Raw genomic sequence first — 23,226 nt, forward strand, 5'->3', positions numbered from 1 at the left:
TATAGCACCAAGATATTTATGTGGTTCATTCCGCACCTTTTCTTGGGCCCACCGACAAACAATTCTCTATGTCTGGCCATCCACCTAAGCAACCTCAATCCATGCATCCACACTCCTTGGTTCCCACTGGAAATACCACATCACAATTTGGACGCTATCCATGAGGGAGACTGCCATCACTGTGGATTTAGATAGCACATTCTTTCATGTCTTTATTCATAAGGCTCACAGGAAATTCATGTGATTTGCCTACAACATCATCTACCAATTCAGGGCACTCAAGTTGGGGCTCACTGTTGGTCCCTGGGTCTTCGCTCGTCTGACGAATCAAGTAATGGCACATGTCCGGACCATTTGTATGGCGGCAACATCAAGTTACCTGGATGACATCCTGCAGCAACATTAGTGACTTAGCTCTAACAAGACATGATAGCCCAAGTTACCATTCTAGATTTCTCAGCAACAAGGAAAAATCCGACCTAATATCATCTCAACGATTCATTCACATTGTTATGGGGTTCAGTAAACAGGCAACATAATTTTGTCTTCTTCAGGATCTGGCATTGAAATGACCCATGGCAGCATCTTACTTTCGAGGTAATTCTATCAGCATGGGATTGCTCAATGCGGCAGCAGACATCATGGTCCCAAGTTGCCTTCTACTGCACTGCTACTGTTTCTTCTGCACGAATAGAGTCCTCATGTTTGCCCACCGGTCCATCCTCTTACCATCTGCACCCAATTGAGACACCATCTTCCGAATTCGGTGCAACCTAACTTGGTTCGTGGTGGGTATGCATCTACTTGTCTGTACCGATGCAAATAAGGAAGGCGTGGGAGCCTGCCCACTAATATCCTTTTGGGATGCCAGCTGTGCATGCTTTCACCAGGAATGACATCTTCATATCAGTAATTCTGGAGAGGACAGCCACTGTGAAAGCCTTTCATTGGGGCAGGAATATTTAGATGGCAATGGAGTTTTCATTCTGACAACTCAACTCTACAGTGGTTACATATGTCCAACAAGAAGGAGGAACCCAATCCTGCAATTGTGATTTATCTCCAACAACAAAGAAGACCCTTGAGCAGACCTTTGTATCATGGTGTAGGACTTTCTGAAGTGGTGTTGTCATCAACAAAGCCATGTACATGTTCACCATATCCCAGGACATCTCATCGCACTTACTGGACCTTTGTAAAGGAACAGTTAACTAGTACAGAAGGAATGGGTTATCCATCCCTTGGTTCTCACTTACATCTGTACCTGATGAGACCGACTCTTTGTGCCAATAGGGAATGCCAAAATCAGATCCTTTTGTCTCTCTTGTCCCTGACCAAAAGTCTTGGGCAGTCGATGCCCTATCATTGGATTGGATCAACCTGAATGCATACACCTGCCTTTGAACACATCTGATCCCTAAAGTAATACAGAAGGGAATCAAACTCACCTCATCCTCATTGCACCACTCTGATGATCTCATCAATCTTGCATTGGAACCCCTGAGAAAATTACGTTTTTCTTCATCTAGCCAAACAACCACAACAGCAGTGGTTTCATCCTTGTCTGGAATTTCTGAACCTGCTCGTCTTGATCATCTCAAACAGGCCCTCAGGTTTAATATATCCTGGCTCTCTTTTAAGCGTGCTTTATATTCCTGTCTTCCACGGCTTTTTGAACACCCTGTCTGACAGCTATACGCCATTTGGAGCTGTTGTTAGCACAGCTCCCCTAGTCATTGACGTTGATGTTGGCTGTCTTCATGTCCTTCTTGCAGACATCTATGTAATGCAGACATGGCTGACCTGTCGATCGTGCGCCATATGCTAGCTCCCCGCATAGCAGATCCTTGGGAATGTGGCCTGGGTCCATTGTCTTGATGTGGCCAAGCCAGCATAGGTGCCTCTCGCTGAGAATGGAGAATATCCTGTTCATGTTGGTGCAATCCAGAACCTCTGTGTTGGGTACTTTGTCCTGCCACTGGATGTGCAGAATGTACCACAGGCATCTTCGGTGGAAGCTGTTAAATTTCCTCTCGTGTCTTGGATAAGTGGTCCATGTCTCGCTGCTGTAAAGGAGTGTGCTGAGTATGCAGGCCTGGTAGACATACAGTTTGGTCTTCTCAGTGAGGTTGGGGTTGTTCCAGACCCTCTGGTTCGGTCTTGCCATGACTGATGCTACCTTGTCAATCTTGCCATTCACCAGCTCAGAATCAATGGAGAGCGAGCTGGAGATTGTGGATACTAGGTATATGAATTTCTCAACAACTTCCAAGTTGTACCAATCAATGGTGATGGAGGGAGGGGAGTCTGCGTCTTGCATCATGACGTTCATATTATTCAAACTGATGGTCAGTCCAAACTCCTTACAGGCATGGGAGAGGCGGTACTGGCTGCTGAAGTCCATCTTCCATGTGTGATGTCAAGGCTGCATCATCGACAAAGAGCAGTTCAAGGATGAGGACCTCTGTGACTTTAGTCTTAGCATGGAGATGAGCGATGGTGAACAGCTTGCTGTCAGCCCTGGTATGGATGTACACTTCCTCGCTGCAGTCCTTGAAGGCATACTGGAGAAACATGGAGAAGAAGATGGCAAAGAACGTTGGTGCAAGGGCACGGCCTTGCTTCACTACGCTGCTAACTGGGAAGGCCTCCGATGTTGCGCCATTGAAGTACACTGTGCTGTGCATGTTCTCGTGGAACAACATGATGACAGGAATCAGTCGTGGGGGCAGCTCCGATTGAGCAGGTCAGACACCTTAGTCAGGTCTATGAGGGCAATGTAGAGGGGTATCTGCTGCTCACGACAGTTCTCTTGCAACTGGCATAGTGAGAAGATCATGTCTACAGTTGTCTGGCTACTCGAAAGCCACATTGGGACTCTGAGTAGACGCGGGTGGCTAGGGTCTGCAAGCACGCCAGGACAACATGGGTGAAAGCCTCTCTGACGATGCTGAGGAGGAGATGTACCAGTAGTTGTTGCAGTCGCTATGGTCTCCTTTGTTCTTATACAAAGTGACGATGTTGGTGTCCTTGTTCCCAGCAGAGGAAGAGGAGTATGTGCAGGGGCTCGAGCAGTGCAGATTTCCTGCTCTTGAGGACTTCAGGCAGAATGCTGTCGCTTCCAGGAGCCTTCCCACAGGTGAGGCAGTCGATGGCTTTTCTGAGCTCTTCCAATGCTGGCGGTGTGTCTAGTTCTTCCATGACTGGCTTGTCTGGGATGGTGTCCAGGGTGTTGTCGGTGATGACGTTTTGGGTTGCATACAGCTCGAGATAGTGCTCAACCCATCTCTAGCTCTTTCCCCTGGTCTGTGATGACTTCGTCCCTCTTGGATTTGAAGGGGCGGTCTTAGAGTTGGGGGCCTGTCACCTTCTTGATACCCTCGTACGTGCCTCTTGCATTCCTGGTGTTGGCAGCTGTCTGTATACTGGTGCAGAGGTTCAGCCAGTAGGTGTTGGTGCAGCGGTGGGCGGTCAACTGGGTGTTGATTTTTGGCAGTCCTGATGACATGTAGTGTACTAAGGCTAGGTGCAGCCTTGTATGCCAGGAGGGCTTTCCTCTTCTTCCCAGTCATGGGCTCCATCTCCCCGAGTTGAACTTATATCAGTTAGCATTTTTGCGCTCCATCTTCCTGTAGGCAGTGATGGCTGAATTATACACAGCGTCACGGAGGTGGGACCACTTGGAGTCGATGGTATCATCAGGTGTTGCTTTGGTGCGAACTTCATGCAGTTTGCTGATGAAATGGTGTTTTTGCTGGGTTGCTTGCACAGCAGGTGTTGATGCATGGGCGAACCTTCTTCTTGGTTTGGTGCAGCTTCTTGGGTATTATTCGCACCTGCTGGCCACGAGGGAATGGTCCGTGTCGCAGTCGGCACTGTGGTAGCTGCAGGTGAGTTCAGGACACTTTCCAGTTCTGTACACCTGGTAATGATGAGGTCTGGCAGGTCCCAGTGACATAGATATGGGTGTCTCCATGACACCTGGTGGATCTCGTTGCATTTCAAGAAGGTGTTGGTCACAAATAGGCTGTGGGAACAGCATATCTCTTGCAGTTGCTGCCTATTCTCGTTGATCTCGCCCCTTCCTTGAGATACGAGACAGGTGGACTAGGCCTCGTGGTCAGCTCCCACTCTAGCCTTGAAGTCTCCTTCAGTGTTGGGGATGTTGGATATTGCCTGGTCCAGAGCCTCATAGAACTTGTCTTTCTCCTTGTGGGTGGAGCAGAGGGTTGGGGTGTACATGCTGAAGATGTTGGCTGGGTTTGAGGATGTTGACAGCCGGAGGGCAAGAATTCTCTCCATACCAGATGATGAAGGTTCAATGAAGGTGACTAGCTTGACTACTGCCTTGGTTCATTCGAGGGCTTCACTTGCCAAAAGAAGGTGTAGTTGGCTTCTGTGATGGTGCTGCTGTTGGCCAGTCAGGTGTCCTGGAGGCAGGCAAAGGCAAAGTTCAGTCAGTAGAATTCTCTGTCAATGACAGCAGTCTTCTGTGCATTCGCAATCTGCTGCAGGTCAGTGGTGAATCCAGGATACATGGTCCTGATGTTTCAGCTTGCGAAATAAAAAGCTGGAGTCTTCTTATTTCTTCTTTTAACCTTGCCTGGTACGGAGTTTGTAGCCCACTTGTTGAGATGGTTCTCTAAGCTCCATGCACCCAGTGAAGCAGGCAGGTCATGGCAGACAGCACCTTACTGATTGGGGGCTGCCCAGCTTGAGGCGGTGATCTCTCCTGCTGTCAGGAGTGGGCACTTGTTTCCCACTCTCACCCCAGTAATGTTAACCTTGTACCTCATTGGATTAGATTCATCTAGTAGACTTTTATTTTCAAAGTCAGCTCAATATCTGTATCTTTAATAGAAGGTATGTAAACCAGTCTAGCATCACAAGAGGCCAGTATTGTGGTGGCAAAGCACAGCTGCTTACCGGATGGCCTAGAAAACTTTAAACATTGTTAGATTGAGTGATACATGCATGAAATCGAATTGAAAATTAATTTTCTCAGAAATTGTGAGTATTAAAATCATTATGTCATTAACCTGTTGAAAGAAGAGATAAAACTACGGTGTTGATAAAATGTGACCTAGTACTCGCAATTTGCTTTTTTAGTTGCACGAGTACACAAATCTAGTAACCCACATTTTCAATGTTGTAGAGAAAAAATATTTAAAAAATTAATGAAAGTCATATACTGGATATAATAAAAATACAAAACTGAAAGAAGACAAAATTGTCCATATTTATATATTCTGAGAACAACTTCTGGAGTTTTGTTTTATCACGTGACTACCATGCTGACATCCATAAAAAAGCAAATTCACACATTCAGAGCTTCATCTATGTCATAAAAATCTTTGATTATATTGGATGGCACTTTATTAAGATCATCCAGAAATTGTTCCTCATTTAAAAAAAATTCACGATCTGTAAGTGATAGTTTTGCATATATTTTTTATATTTCTCTTGCATTTTACCTTTCTTGTCAAGAAGATAGGATAGTGGTCAGTAAGACCAACATTTTGGTACATTAACATATGCCACATTGTATGGAGTATAGAGTAAGTCCTTATTTATATTGTCTGGTATGTATGTTTCTCCTGTGCCAGAACATTTTCCATTTGTTTCGAATTCTTATCATTCCAAATTGTTATGGAGGAAGGTGGCCTGTGAATGACACCAACTAGGAATCATTTTGTATTATTTTGAGAAATTTCCACCCAGATACTCTCAATTTCTTGTGACTCCAAGTCAAGTTGCCTTTCTGCATTTACATCTTCCCTAATGTATACAACAAGACCTCCCCCTGATGTCTCTCTGTCCCTGCTTAATGGTTTATTATAGCCTTGACAGTGAAATAGATTACCATTGTGGTTAGCATTTAATTTGGTTTTAGTGAGTCCTAAAACAAGTATATTATTTTCCTTGGAAGACAACATTAACTTAGTCTGGTCTATCTTTCCCACTATACCTTGTACATTTAATTGACCTATGTTGAAACCTTTTGTATTCAGTTTTATATCAATTATATGTATGTCATCATGCAATGGGGTACTCATTGAGTTTGTCTCCATACTACTTTTATCATTCTGACATCCTATTTCTATATTTAAATGTTCATACACACACACACACACACACACACACACACACATACATACATATATATATATATATATATATATATATATATATATATATATATATATATAAGCATCTGCAAAGTAATATATAAACCCTAAAAATTCCTTAAATTCTGCATTTACCATAGTGTCCATTAAATTGTTAGATTTAATAGTCCCACTAGGTACAGTTAGATTTAGAGTATTTGTTACAAATAAAGCACTGGAATTCCCCTCCTTGCCAGCTTCCTAGTATGTATAATACATTGATTGACTGAGTTTATATTTGTGTCCATATTTATGGCATCTGAAGCACTCAGTCTGTTTTTCATGATGGCATACATGTGACACAAGTCCTTTTTCTCCAAAGTAGAAACAGTACTCTTCATTATAGTGTCTGAAAATGGGGGCATACATGTTAATATTTCTCAGTAGTTGAGAGGTTCCTTTTGTACTTAAATGAATTTGGTCTCTGGTAGAGGCTAAGTTTGACATCCTGGTTCTGAAGAAAGAAAGATGTGTATAGTGGAATGTACTGTAGGTTGAAGTCTTAACATAGGTCAGTTATCAGATCATTGATTTCTGGTGTCCACTGTGCACACAAGGAGGTAGTCCTAATATCATTATTTTACATGTATTTGGGCTGCAGATCTAGCAGTATACAGATCATAAACTTTCAACATCTGTTCTGATTTGATTTAGCGACCTTCCATCACTGGCATTAATAACTTGGTTGTTTTTTGGTATTCGTTATTCTGTTTGTGATGTTGTTGAATTTTGCACCTCTTAGAGTCTGTACATCTGTTTTAATAAGTATCCTTGGTATTATACTTTTCAATATTGAAGAGCCAATTACACTGGTCAACAGTGAAATCATTACTGACTTGAAAAGGCCCTAATCTGTAGTATTTTGGTGTGCCGAACACGAATATAACCGTGAAAAATTTGTATTGGCTCTCGTTTTGAAGATATTCATATACCTCATTTTCTATGTTTCACTGTGTAAATTTCTCCAGTAGGACTGCAGCAACATCCGGAATAATGATGTAACATTGCATAATACCATCATGCTCACATCATCCACAGTTGATTGCATCATTTTCTGATGCAATGCAATACTAATGCCATGCGGCTGCTGAAGTAAGTTGACGTCAGCAGTGTACTATACATGTGTAGGCCTATTATTCTAATGCCAGGCGGCTGCTGAAGCTGACGTAAGCAGTGTACTATATAAAGCCCAATCAGATAGGTTCAGCATTTAAAATATTTTAGACGTTGTGCGAGACAGTTCAAGCTACTGTTACATAAAACTTATTATTTTATCCATTTACGTACAATAAAGAACAGTAATGCCTCGAAAGTGTGTTAATACCGCGGACAATTTTTGCTATATTTGTGGGGAAGTGACATTTGCCAACCAGAAGAAAAGTATCAATTCTCAAGTGAAGAAGGCATATCATCTTTACTTCGGATGCAAGGTTGGTGACCAAGACAAGCCTTGGGCTCCGCATATGTGCTGTGCTACATGTACAACACAGCTTTCACAGTGGTTGAATTGCAAAAGGTCATCAATGCCGTTTGCAGTCCCAATGGTGTGGAGAGAGCCAAGCAACCACCTAAATGACTGTTACTTCTGCTTGGTTCCTCCTCTTTCCGGCGGAATAACGAAGCGAAAGAAGTCGAGAATAGTCTACCCAAACATTCCGTCTGCATTGAGACCAGTTCCACATGGTGAGGGACTTCCTATTCCAGAACCTCCAGCAGAATATTCTCTTGATTCATCTGACGAAGACAAAGGTGAGTTGACCTGTTCTTCTCCTGGTCCATCAGCATGCAGTGATCCAGATTTTCACTGTGGTGCATCATCAACCCCACACAGAATAACACAGGAAGAACTAAATGACCTGATTCGTGATTTGGACTTATCAAAGAACAAGGCAGAATTGCTAGGATCAAGACTCCAACAATGGAATCTTCTAGAAGAAGATGTCACAATTACTGCATATCGAAAGCGCCACCAGCAATTGGAGCCTTTCTTCAGAAAGGAAAGTAATCTGATATTCTGTTCCGATATTGAGGGCCTCATGAATGCTTTAAAAATCACTCATGACCCACAAGAATGGAGACTATTTGTGGACTCTTCGAAACTGAGTCTCATGGCTGTGCTTTTGCACAATGGAAACATTCTTCCATCTATTCCAGTAGCGTATGCTGTCCACATGAAAGAGACATACGATAACTTAAGGCAGCTACTGAATTCCATTGAGTATAACAAGTACAGCTGGCACCTCTGTGGTGATTTGAAGGTAGTTGCCCTTTTAATGGGACTGCAGCAAGGATATACAAAATACATGTGTTTCTTATGCGAGTGGGATAGCCGAGCAAGGGAAATGCACTACATGAGGAAGGAATGGACTCACAGGCAGAATGTAGCCATTGGAGAGAAGAATATCCAACACCCAGCTCTGGTTGAGGCTCAGAAAATCTTGCTACCACCCCTTCACATCAAACTAGGTTTGATGAAGAACTTCGTGAAAGCCACTGACCGGACTTTGCCAGCATTCCGATACCTGCATGAAAAATTCCCTCGACTCAGCGAAGCAAAGATTAAAGAGGGAGTTTTTGTGGGTCCTCAGATTCGAGAGCTTTTCAAAGATGACCGGTTCAACAACTTGCTGGAAGGTGACGCGAAACAAGCATGGAATGCTTTTCGCCTAGTTTCTACAAACTTCCTCGGAAATGTTAGGGCAGAAAACTATAAGGAACTAGTAGAAGACATGTTGATGAAGTATAAGAAACTTGGCTGCAATATGTCTCTAAAGATTCACTTCCTTCATTCCCATTTGGATTTCTTTCCTAGCAACTGTGGTATTGTTAGTGATGAACACGGCGAACGTTTTCATCAAGATATCGCAACAATGGAACAAAGATACCAGGGAAAATGGTCCACTACAATGCTGGCTGACTACTGCTGGACACTCCTCAGAGATGCTTCCGAACAGCTGTACAAGAGACAGGCGAAGAAATCTAAGATGTAGTCAATGACTTGATTTTTTATAGGTAGGCTATTACAGTTGACCTTTTACTATTGGAATGCATTTCGTTATGTAAACATTAATTTCTTGCAGATTACAAAAAAACTAGAGCCAATTTTGCAATTTGACTGTCATATTCGTGTTCAGCACATAAAAATTGATAAGAATTGACTAATTTTATTTCAGTAACATGACTTTTGTAAAAATTTGTTGTCCAGTGTTATTAGAGTCCCATCTTTTCTGGCTTGTGAATTCATGTGTTGGACTTTGTATTGTATTTCAGACAAAGCTCGTTGAGGAACAATTGCTGAAATTGGTGTCTTAGTTGTGTGAGCTAATCGAGCTAATGTTGACACATTTGTCTGATCACTGGGAAATTCAGTTGCCGGTGCAAGCAACAGACTTGTTTGAGCTTAGGGCCATGGGTGTACTCTTATTGCTGTTGCAGGTGTGACACATGACTGAGAGGGGGGTTACTGTTGTTTGCAATGCAGGATTACTCTGGGTATCAGTTGTTACTTGTATGATCATTTTACATTTTCTTTTGGCTGGTATTGGGATTGTCTGTCTGAGCATCAGTGACATTGTTGCTATTTGTGAGTCTGTCTGAATTGCTGTTTCACATGAGGTTACTTGCTCATTAATCTTTCCCTGTGCTGACTTAATAGCATGTAACTGTAGTTTTAATTCTTCAGTTTGGGCCTCCAAGTTTCTAATTGTTTTTTATGTACACACATGTGGGTGTCAGTATGGTTTAAACATGTAATGGTCATGATTTATGGATCATGTAATCGCCTGACACTCTGGGGTGTGTTAATTTTATTACCTGAGTCATCTAGGTCAAAGACTTTAGGATCCCTTTCATGTTTGTTAGTACATCTAATTACTGGTGTAGATGTCAGCATATAACTGCCTTTAGCATGGGTATTCTCATCCTGTCTATGTTTACAGATAATATGATCTAACCATGTGAAACAGTTCAGCCCCTGTAATTTGCGTAAGTACACATGTTGTTTTATACAGTGTAGCTGTCAGAGTGTTTTTCTCTTGTGTTCTATAGATAGTACCATTTTGAACACTTCAACTGCATAACTCATGCAATATTCAAAATCTGTTTTACAAACTCAAACTTTTGTGGATCTATATGCAGAGTGACACTATATTTATTATGTTTGAAATCTGGATAAATGTCGGCCATATTGGATAGCTCCAAATCGTCATCTGTACCATTATTTTCATTTTCACTCTGTTCATGACTTTCCTGCATGGGATTATCTGTGTGGCTCTGATCTTCAGGTATATCAGACATACTAAAGCCAGAGAATGATGCAGAAAAGGTTGAGCTGAATAAGAAAACAACAATGGTGGTACTTAAGTATGTTTCCATGGTTCTGATATTTTCTTGTTCATAACAGTGATAGAAAGAATATTATGAAATCCTTATATACGATTAGCACAATTCCATAAACTTTAACAAAAAATATGTACTTGAGCTTTGTATCATCTGAAGTTCAGATATGGTAGTTGTAGTTCAATTTCAGTTTTAATCCACATGGGTAGCCATCTTAGATAACCAAAATCCTTTGTTTTGAACAGGTTTCCAAATTTTATTTGAATAACTGATAATGTACACATTAAATTTCACTTATACTAACTTAATATTGTATTAATTATGGCAATAGGTATTACCTTATTTAACACCAGTTAGTACAACATAATCCTTGAATGTTGAGTGGAGCTGTATTAGATTCATCCCTACATGGCAGCCATCTTTATATGTATAGAATATTGTGTGCCCATGATGACCTTATCAGAGATTAATTGTAACCTTAGAGAACAATAATAATAATAATATTATTATTATTATTATTACAAAAATGTTTTGTCATGCACTGTACATACCTGTTAAATCTCCAACATGGTTGTCCAGAATTTCAGTTTTTCTCATGCACTATGGGAAGGTGACAATATCTCTTGTATTTGAAACTGGATTAAACATTGAATTAATGAATATATGGATAAATTGGATTATGGCAACAGTGAGTGTAAACATTAAGGTAGATAATTTTAAAATCAATAGTTATATGACCAAAAGGATTTTAGTGTGAGAGCAGAGTTAAAATGTATAAGGTTGAATATCAGGTTTCAAACTAACAGCAAGTGGGGAGGACAAATCAGGGTAATAGGGTCATATTCTTAATGCCTGGTCAGCATTATGACAGCCTTCTTAAATGCTGGTCCAGCAGCATTTAGTTTATGGGATATATTGTTTTGAGGTTATGCATGTAATTAAAATTGTAAGTTAGGGATTTTAACCATAACTTGACCAAATTATTTTCTTGCTCACTTTTTACATATTGTTGAAATTATTATTATTATTATTATTATTATTATTATTATTATTAGTAGTATTATAAAAAACAGACAATTTTGTAGACCTTTTGTTTGAAAGCAAATGTTTTCATTAACTATGTGTTATGCAGATTATTTCAGTGTGGGAAATTCAAAGAACATCTTAGACGGTTTCAGTAGTAACTGTAAAGAATATAAAGATGGAAAAACATACTTATCTTCAATTTCTCTAAATTCTTGCCATTTCATTATCAGTTCTTTTGAAGGATTTCTTGTTTTTATGAGAGTTAATGCAAATAAAATTTGATATTTCAGATCCACCAGTTGTCCAGCTCTTCCCCAACACATCAGTTTTTAATGTTACAGAAGGCTTACCAAACTTTCTATTTATATGTAATGTGACTGATGCCAACCCAATGGCCCAGAAAGATGGTTATAGTTGGTTGCTTGGAGGCAGTGTTATACAAGGTCAGACCAGGTCATCTTATGAACTATTGAATGTACAGAAATCACAAGATGGTGTGTATCAGTGTATGGCCAGGAATGGGTATGGAACTGGAAACTCTAGCACATTGGATCTCAGTGTACAGTGTAAGTATATATGATTTAATTTGATGTTCATCCTGCACAATTGACTGTAACATACAGTGTAAGTATATATGCCTTAATTTGATGTTCATTATGCACATGGGATCTTAGATTTGTGTTCTCTTAAAATATTTCTGAATTGAGTCAGCTAATTTCCTCGTTAAATACTTTACCCAATCGTAATAACTTAGCATAATTGATACTACCTCACAAATCCAGCCTTCACAGATAACACTTTTAGCTACAAGAAGCTAACAGTTATCTGCTCACTTAGGTGGGCAGTCACACATTGATCTCACCTTGGCATAGGGATTCCAGGTGTCAAACCATATGACTAACTCAGTTATTACTTCCACTCATGCCAAGTGGCATGCTCTCATCAAGAGGGACCTCATGACCTCCTCTAACAAGTTTTTCTAAAAATTCTACACATAGATATTGGAGGAGTCGTTCACTTCAAGAGCGGAGTATGCTCCTTTGTTTCCATCTTTTGTTTCTTCATATAGTGACAATGTTCTGCCTTACAATTATCACTTTGCTGTTACTTGATAGCATTTATGTACTTGCAACTGTATAATTTCCATTAGAAAAATTAACATTTTTCTATACCAATGCAATCTTAGCGACTGTGCACCAAGCTTCACTGAATTTACCTGTTCAGCCCATCATTGAGCCTCTATGGAGGTAATATTGTGAACTGATACTATATATTTACACTTCATTACCTTCATTAGGCCATCTACTAGCACTAATTCATAGTTCTATATTATACCATGATATATTACTTCACCGTCTCCAGCATGTATTTGGCATTCATGATACAGCCTTATTGTGGTTCAAGTCCTACTTGGTCAACAGGACACAAATTGTATCTGCAAATGGAATTTCTCCACCCCAGTTGATCTATGTTATGGTGTTCCACAGGGTTGTGTTTTTGGACGTGTTCTCTTTATTCTGTACAATCAGTCGCTCTCAAGTGTCATACATCATCATCCAGTGTCTCACCAATTGTATGCTGATGACACACAAATATACAAATCTAGCCACCCAACTGAACTTGATGCTACCATCCAAGGTGTAGAGAGGTGCATTTCTGATGTGAAATCATGGATGACATGTAACAAGCTGCAGATAAATGATGATAAAACAGGCCATTCTGATCACAACACAAAGACTTTCTCATTCACATCCTTTACCTCAAACAATAAATATCAACAACACCAACATTAAATTCACACAATCAGTACGAAACCTAGGTGTTACTCTGGACAGTACTCTCACATTGCATCAACATGTCATGAACATATGCAAGGCTGCATATCTTGAGCTGAGATGCATCAGCTCAATTCGCAAATATCTTTCAGTTGATGCCACTAAAACACTTGTGTGTTCATTAGTACTTTCAAGACTGGACTATTGTAACTCAATTCTGTCTGGTTCATCTCAATATCTGCTCCAGAAACTTCAAAAAGTTCAAAACACAGCTGCTCGGATCATACTTAGAATACCACGATCAGAGCACACCTCCCAGCTGCTCTGTACCCTACACTGGCTATCGAATCGATCCAGAATCAAACACAAAATTTGTTCTCTGTGCTATGTTTCACTATCGGACTCTAGACCAACATACCTATCCAACCTCATCAATGTGTACACACCAGCAAGATACTTACGCTCCTCTTCTGACAATCGTATACTCATTATTCCCACTATGAAAACAAAGTCATATGGACAGCGTTCTTTTGCATACCAGAGCCAAGCAATGTGGAAAGAATTGCCCACTGAACTTAGACACAAAGACACAGTGATCACATTCAATAGGGCTCTCAAAACTCACTTATTTTGACTGCAAGAACAAACTTAAAGACCTAATAATGTTTCTTACCTTAAATATTCTCAGCATGTTTTTTAATGTTTTCTAATTTCATGGTGTTTGTTTTTGTAATCATATTGTATGTTTTTTATCTTATAGGTGTTGTCTAATGTTGTAAAGTGCTTAGAGCTTCTAAAGATTAGGCGCTATACAAAGTCCTCATTATTATTATTATTATTATTGTGTATCGGAATTATAGACCAGATACTTTGATCAATATCCAAAACCCCATCCCAAACTGAAGAACTGGACAATGTTTTGCCAGCCAAGATGACCATGTTCCTTCATGACCAGACTTGGCCATATAACACAATGGGCCATGACCACAATTGATTATACAGTATCAGCCACCAGAAAACAAACTTGTCCAGTTCCATGACTAGCTTTGGATCAGCGTAACCACATAGTGCTGCTGAAAGACATGCAGTTTATATAAACACCCTCATGGATCAGTCTTACCACAAAAGTACCTTAATACACTTCTTGTGTACAATGTCCTTCTTAGGGCCTCAGTTTCCAAGAGCTGTCTTTTCACACATTCTCAAGCTTCTACCACCCAAGAGACTCTACTTAGTTAATAGTAACAGTATCTGACTCTTCAGTGCTGCATGTGTAGTGTTCCACAGTTCCTCTCCAACTGCTTTGCATGTAGAGCAGGAGACATAAACTTCACTACCTTAATATGTAACAGATGATACTGGCATTCAAATTCCCACATCATTATTAGTTCCTACTTGGATGAGTGAACTCCACCTGGCATGCTTGAGCTGAAGTTTTCCACCCATTCCCATTGGACTTCTGTCCTCATTTCTCTACATCACATGCTGGGTCTACTGTTCTGACATCATGTGTAAATTATTATGGGAATTTTCGACTTCTAATTGCTTCTACAATCATGATTCTTTATAGGTAACCACCACAGGAGTTATTATTACTGGTGATTCCTATAGACCTTGCCACTTCAGAGTTTGACTCTATAAGAATTGCTGAACAGCGAGGGAAAGAGCTAAGCAAACAGACAAAAGTATCCTCTCGCACAGCAGATGTATGGACCAAACATCCCATAACCTGCCCCATCATAATAAATCAGACACTTTCCCCACACAGATGATCTACTTCCATTTTATCCAGACTGCACCATATTCGGGGAATCATAGGTCCCACACCCACAGCATATACATGATAAGTCAAAGTATCAGTTCAGGGCACTCCATATGTTTAGTCACTGGAGTAAGTGTGGACATATTCATTGGATAGTATACTTCATAACAGCAGCTATGAACTTACAACAGGTGTAAAAAAAAGATGCAGTGATCTCTACCTCCGCCTCAGAGACATAGGATATGCCTGCAACCTTCACAATCTATTCTCCTCTTTCATTTAAAGGGTGACATAATTTGCAACATGCCACTGTCCCTGTCAGACTCAACTGAGTGATCTGCAAGGCAAGCAACAAGGTCACAGGGATGTCTCTAGAGTGCATGCTACTGAGAAACACTCCTTTAACTAAGTGGAAAAGTCCCACCGTTATCCCTGATCCCAGTAGAGAGAAGGCTCCAGTCTTTTGTGAATGAATGGTGAAGATTTGCTATGATGTCATGGGGATGCAACACGTTTCCTGGGACTCGATATCACCTGCAGTTACATCAGGATCAATCAATATTGCACATGAAGTACCCTATTTTTGTTACCAAGCATTTAAGCTTTCATTCAATGACATGAGGAATTAGATATTAGTAATAATTTCTGTCTATTCTGCATACTTCATATCAAGGTCATTGACAGGACCCAGTGTGAGCTCTATAGTGGTATTTCAGGAAGATCAAGCCATTGCAACAAGGAAGATCATGCCTAATTTTACCTTCAAAGAGGGAAAGGAGGATATATAAACATAGGCATTTTCATCCTGAATAAAGTGGGTTGTCCATCTTGCATATCTGACTATACCCACACAAATGAATTTGCTCTGCATATTGGGTGATGAAGTTAGGACAGTCAGCACCATCACTGCACACGAGTGCAATTGTCCTCTATCCTTGCCTTGTGATGGAGATCTGAGTAGACTTCTCCAGTTTTTATCAGAGATCTCTCATCCCAAAACGCTCAAGTAGATTTGGAGGAACCATAAACTGTAGCACAAGGTTACCATTCCAGATTGTTCAATAGCTTCATATAGAAGCAGCTTAATGTCTTCTTGTGGATTTTGAGGAAGGGAGATTTTTCCCTTGCGAAGATGCTTCTCAGTTAGATGGAGTCTTTTCTAGATGTTTTTTGTAGGATCTCTCTCACATATCATAGGGGAATGGAGATGGTCTTTCTAGTGTAAGGGATGTATCTCACTCCACCTCCTATCTATTATCCTAAGGTATTATGATTAAGTAATGTATTTAAAGAAGAAATCAATGTTTTCTATTATAATATGATTCTTCAAGAATACTTACCTAATCATAATACTCATACACCCTCCTAGCTCCAGTAGTTACTGAGATATTCATGATATTTGGTGCCAATTTCTATACCAAGGGAAGATCTTTCTAACTGTGCACTATCTGTACTCTGTATTGCTGGTTTTGAGCTGTATCATTTGGGTAAAGAGGTGTTAAATTATGAAGTATTTATGTGCCAAAATGCATCTGTTGTATGAAAATTATTTGGTCAAAACGTAATCTGTTTAAAGACAAATATGTCAGCAGATGTCATTGGATTGACAGCTGGTATAATTCCAGCTTCAGACTTTGAAGTTTGAATATAGAATTAATAATAATTTGCTTTTATGAGCCCCATACTTTACAACAATAATCCATACTTTTTAGTATGGAGGTTGAATAGAACTTTTCCTCACATGGTAGATACTTCTTAATTTGTTGCAGTAGTGTTAATTTGGAGTCAGTAATGTTACAGACATGATCTATGTGATGACACCAATTTAGTTTATCATTAACATATACTCCTGTATACTCATTAGGTATATGTTGATCATTTACAGATAATCAAATTTGATTTTTGCATGGATAATTTGCATCGATGTTCCTACTATAATTAAGTTGTCTTGATACCATTTACAGACATGATTAAAATCATGCTGCAGCTGTTCTTGGATTATGATGCAGTTTTTACCCCATGTCTGCAGTGTTAAAATATCTGGATACATGTCAGTTTTAGTGCTTTCAGTATACAATGGAATTTTAAAAAATTGTATGAAGTCTGTATGGCACCTTAAGAAAACATTTATCCAAACACACCAACTGAGTATATGTTGGCATGGGGACATGACTAATAGTTTTTCTGTCCATGTCATCAAGTTTAGCAGTTGAAAATGTTAATTCATACTCGTGTTATGACTCTGTTGTCTCTAAAATAAGTAGCAACAAAGAGCAAAAACCAACTCATCCATATTCAGGACCTTGTATATGTGCAGATTAGTTTTCTTATTTCCTAGGAGTCAGCAGCTTAGGGAGAGTTGACAGGATTGACCAAAAACCCTATCCCTCATAATGGCTATCACTGTCTCACTTTTGTCTCTCTCTGTCCTGGAAACAAGGATTTCTGGACTTAGTTCTCCGAGGTGGACTTTATTTGTGCCCACTCAGTTCCAGGTTCTAGCGAACTAGAGACCACATAATAACCCACTACAAGCATAGCTACATTGGAATCCAACTTTCACCATCAAATGCCTTGATGACTAAATGGGAACAGATTCCTGACCAGAATCATACTTCACACCCATGACTCGACTCACTGCTGCACAATGACATATCAGATTTGCTTTGGGATGCTGATCTGGAGCCAGGCGGTGGGTAATTATTCTGAGATTTTATTCATAAAAGAAGCAATAATGTAAGCAACAATTGAAATCCTGATGGTGTTCCCAGCTTGACTTGGGTATGTCAGCCTTGTAAGGAGGTGTTGCATTAGGCTTTTCTCAGACATGTCAGTGGCAGTATATAGTTATATTCCTTCTATTTGTGTGGAACTCTTCAACCGCTTCCTCCATTTTATAGCCTCACTCTCTGAATCCTCCATTTTCCAGGCAAGAGGGATATCCTGGCAGACAATTGTTCATAGATGTTCCTCATAAATTGGTCTCTGCATTAGCTGAATCTCTTTTCCAACTGAGGGGAGCTGATGTAGTTGTGAGACTGAACAATATGCTGTCCTTTATGGCTTCATAGTACCAGATCACATGGGTTAGGTGGTGGGGATTTGAGCTTAAAAGATTTCTGACTATGTTATCTAGACTAGGAGTCAATCTACTTACAGGATATATAGTGCAGAGGGAAAAATCGTATGTAATTGGTATTGTAGAAAATGTGCTGATCTTAGCCGTCTATCTCTCAATGCAGTTTCAGATTGTCATTTCTGTTCTTTTTGAAGATTTTGTTTTGATGTCCATTATTAAGGGCTATAGAGCAGCTCTTTCTAATCCTCTCAAGTTCTCCAGTATTTCTGTAATTCTTTCAGATTTGTATCTTTTTGGAAATCATCCGGTAGTTTGAGCTTCAGATAGTCATGTCACTCACTACATGTAATACCTAGATAGAATCCTTCATGCATTATTTGGGCATTGTTCAAAACACCTTATGAACCATTGAATGAAGCTCTTTTTGAGAACCTTACCTTTAGGCAGTGTTTCCCTTTCCGCACATTTATGCGTCAGGGACGCACGCTGGAGAAAATTCCATCGAGCTCAGCAAACTGTCATCTAGATGTTTAACCTCAAAGCTTGTTGCGCTAGAAAGTGATCTCCAGATTAAAAACGTCATGCACTAAAAATCATTAGTGAAGATAGTGAAAGAAGGAGAACACAAAAGAGTAACTGTGGATCTAACTTTAATGAAAAATGGAGAAAATAATTCCCTTGACTGGAATACGGCACATTCATTATGATTACCGGTGTGACTTCTGATCACGTGATTGCAAAGACTGCAAAATTGAATAATCCTTTTATGACAGTATTTTAGAATTTTTAAAAAATCTGCCCTCGTTCACCATATCTGGAGAACACATTATGACCTAAGACATTTTTTCACAACAAAGAAATCAGTAAACTTGCAGAGACAAATGCGTTATTTGGATGACAAAGTTAGCGGGTCATTGCATATTTTGTTGGTTTTTAACTTTTGCTGCAATAAAAGAAAGATCTTAAAGTTCAAGTGTAACTTGTAAGAAAGAAGATGAATCATTAACCTCTTTGATTTTTAGATAAATGTGTTGTAGGATGAAGTACAATGAAACCTATGATAGTACACATTTTATGAAAGGCAGTAAATTAACTCCCATTTGGTTAAAAAGATTTATTTGGCTTTTTGTATTGGCTTATATGTAATGTGTTGGGCTATAATATTGCTTCAGGAGACTGTTAAAAGTATGACTTTAAAAGAAAAATGAACTAATAAAATTTTTCTTTGAATGGACAATGCATTTGTTTGTTGATTGTGCATGCTGGTTTATTTGTATGTTTAGAGAGAGAGAGAGAGTATGTTGTGCAAGTTACAATATCCTATTTCAGGCTGAAAAAGCATGAGTCGTATGAAAATTTGTCAGTACATTTTCGACCCCAACATTTTTTATTTGACCCCCAGTTTTGACACCATGTTTTTTTTTGTACCCTCAATTTTACACCCGTGGGGGATACACTGCCTTTAGGACTGTTTTCCTGCTCTTAGTGTCAGCCAGGAGAAGGATTAAGCTTCATGCCTTGTGAATGGAAACAAGGTATTGTTTACAGCTAATTCAATGATAATTATGATTTGGTTTCTATTCTTTGCCAACATGGGTTTCTGGCTAAGAATCTGCTACTATGAACGGCTCTGTTTCCTATTGATATCCTTGGTCTCAGTCGTATCTTTGCAGCAGATGATCAAGATGGGCTATTCTGCTTGCTTAGAGCTGAGGGGCTTTATTTTGTCTTTATCTAATGTAAGAAGAAAAAGATTCTTTCCACCTCATAAGGTTCCTCACCACTTCCAGGTGGGTTGTTCTCACTGTCAAGAGAGTATATCAGTCGCTTACTGAGAGGGACCATTCCTTCATGAGAATTTAACACCACAAAGTTAGGGCTATTTCTGCTTCCTGGACCTATTTGAACCAGTTCTCTTTAGATACTGTTAGCAGAGCCACATCCTGACAGTCTCACACTACCTTGAAGTTCTCATTTCACTTTTGATCTTAGGCACACCAGAGTGAAGGCACCTTTATCATTGGGCTCTATAGTCTGTGATGGCACAGTATTTGGTTGAACCTTCTACTAGTCTACTGTAGTGAACATTGCTACAGTAGAGGTTAGCGCAGTTGTCTTCTATACCAAATTTGCAGTGATTATTAGCCTCCCTCATATGCAGTAGTAACAGCATTATTTTACGTAAGATGTAGTTTGTGTGGGTAAAACAAGTTTTAATCATGTACTAATAGTTACCTGTTGCTATTGCAAAGATTCCCTCTTCTCACCCTTATCTGATTTCCTGTAATCTATGTCTAAGTCAAAACAGGAAGGGGGGACCCGAGTGGCCGAGTGGTCTAAAGCGCTCTCCGTTACAGATCATTGCCATCTCACCTCTGTCTGCGTGGGTTCGAGTCTTGGATTCGGCTAATGTGGGTATGTGAGAAAGCTTGCCAGTAGCTTCTTGTAGGTTGGTGGTTCTTTCCGGGATTTTCCCAGGTTCTTCCTCCACCATTAATACTGGCCGCCATATATAGCCTATCGTGTGCTGAAAAATGGCGTTAAACCCTACAACGACAACAATAACAACAAAACAGGAAGGCATTGATTTTCTTTGCTGTGGCTGAAAGGTTACACTTGGATCATGTTCTTTTCAAGTCTGGACCTTGAGTAATAGCTGAAGGAGGAAATAAAAACGCTTCAGGAAATGAAAGAAATGCAACAGTAATAGTTTGGCATTACATTTCAGTTAGTTTTATACACCAAAGACACTAAATATTATCACAGTAAAAATAAATAATAATACAAACTTCTACATCATGACAAAATCATCCTTTTCTGTAAACTTTGAATTACACAACTTTAAAGTTAATGTACTTAGGACATTTAGTGCCAGATATATTATGTGATCACAGTTACTGAAATCAATTCACTATAATGTTTCTGATGGACCAAAAATTAAACATATCATTTTAAAATTCTGCATATTCCTAAAGCAAGAAAAAGTCATAATGTAAATTTATTTCTAGATGGACCTACAATATCCCTCATTGATTACACGGAAGTAGAAGAGGGAGAAAATGTCAGCATAGCATGCAGTGTGACAGCCAATCCCCAGCCAGACATTGTGTGGACCAGAGATGGGACAGTAATATTACCATCATCTGATACCTTGAGGATTCCCTACATTTCAAGGCTTAATGATGGAAACTATACCTGTACAGCCAGCAATGTTTTATATCCAACTGGGCAATCATCTGTTTCTCAGATGGCAACAGATACACTCAGGATCGGTGTTTTGTGTAAGTACATAAATTCAGAGAGGAATAGATATATTTTATTCTGAATCAGTTCTATGAATTTAATTGCATAATATTCATAATGGACTAGACGTTTTTATCTCAAAGTTATTGGCACTACTTAAATAAACAAGGCAGCATGAATGTAAATAACATTGAAGTCATTAGATCATATGCATATTGTATCATTGGGTGTCATTTTTAGATATTGATATTTTATCATGATTTATGCAGGCTGAATTGACTAGCACATATATGTAAATAAAAGAAATACATAAACAATTTGAATTATTTAGATATGTATTATTTATTATTTATTTCATTATACAAATGATACAATTCTAAATATAGTCACTGAGTTACTAAAGAGAAAATTAAGCAAAGTCCTAAAAATAATTGTCCAATTTTATTTGTATCAATCCTGTTTTATCATAGGCAAGAGATGGTATCACTCATTCTATGGGTATTGACGTAGTCAACATTGGTAAATATTTTGATTAAAGATTTTGCTTAGGATATAAGTCCCAGGGATGCCTATTTTACTATATAATCAGGAAACTTTTGTCCTTTTTTATCTGCCACAGATGTGGAAGATCACAGCTTTGAACACGTCTAAGTCATACCAAAGACTTATGAAAATGGTACTGATAACTGTATCGCTTGGTACTCAGCATTAAGAGGTTAGTGTTAGGACTTGTCAGTCTTGTGTCACGGTAATGTGACTGGTTGGGACATGATGCCATATGTTTGCAGCATGATGCTCCAGTACTGGACATCACTATAAACTGCCACACTGCAGACATTGTAGCAATACGACTGAAATATTGTTAAAAGCTACATTAAAAATCAAAATCACACACACACACACATTCTTTTTTTATCTATGCATCCATGCCCCTCACCCACCACCCCTTTTTCAGTAAAGGTGAGTTTAGTTTGAAAATCTTAATTAAGTTTTCAACTAATTTTTTTTGTGTCCAATATTGTCAGAGATCTCAGACTCAGCTATCATGCTCAGAGTAGAAATTTAAGAAAGATCTACCTTGTCACATATATATATGTGCCTCGTCCCCATTCTGTCTCTTTTTGGCAAGGCTAGCATCATTTAAAAATCACATTTCTTATCTTTCGTCTGATTTTGGTTAGTAATTTTGGCTTTATTTTTGAATCAAGGTGTCATGATTTTACACATGTAACAAAGTATTTTTGGATTTGTCTGGGTGAGTTTTTTTACCACACCAAAAGCCATCACTTTGATCTGATTTAATCAATCTTAGAATGTTAGCTTATATTATCAGGATCTTGATTGACTTTTATAAGGAGTCAAATCCATGCATATTCATGAGCTGATCTTGTATTTGACTGACGGAACATTTTGCTTTGTTTCCTTCATGACCCAGGCTTAGTGGAATATTAAGGGAAAATGCCCTTTTCCATTTGAGAAATTGTACAATGCATTAAGAAAGGACAGTCTTAAAATTATTGAAAATTTGGAGGAAGAGAATCTAGTAAGAAATGGCTACATTGATACTAGTCATGTCCATAATTAAACTACTACTTGGGAGCAACCAGTAATTATGAAGGCTGGCATTGGCCATTGTTATAAGGTTCACCCTGAAAGGTTTAGAAGTGGTGGGGAGGTGAAACATGTGTGCACTGAGTGTAGAATATTGTTCAGGTGAGTTGCTTATTAGCACTGTACAGAAGATTTCATTTAAGGTTGCCCTAGGAGGCAGAGTAAGACACTTTCCTTGAAAGCAAGTTGTAGATGAATTTTTGTGACCAGTTGTGATAGACTTAC

General features: G+C 39.1%; 1 protein-coding gene across 1 annotated transcript in view; it reads left to right on the top strand.

Moving 5' to 3' along the window:
- The window catches only part of LOC149774853 (hemicentin-1-like), a 159,359-nt gene that overhangs the window by 45,319 nt on the left and 90,814 nt on the right, over positions 1–23,226 (top strand). The window contains exons 5-6 of the mRNA XM_089944663.1: positions 11,822–12,097; positions 21,156–21,428. Coding sequence (XP_089800789.1) covers positions 11,822–12,097; positions 21,156–21,428 — 549 coding nt within the window. The remainder of the gene's footprint in view (positions 1–11,821; positions 12,098–21,155; positions 21,429–23,226) is intronic.

This window comes from Sinohyriopsis cumingii, unplaced genomic scaffold (genome assembly GCF_028554795.1).
Source record: "Sinohyriopsis cumingii isolate HCF-2022 unplaced genomic scaffold, ASM2855479v2 utg000127l, whole genome shotgun sequence".
Lineage (NCBI taxonomy): Eukaryota > Metazoa > Mollusca > Bivalvia > Unionida > Unionidae > Sinohyriopsis > Sinohyriopsis cumingii.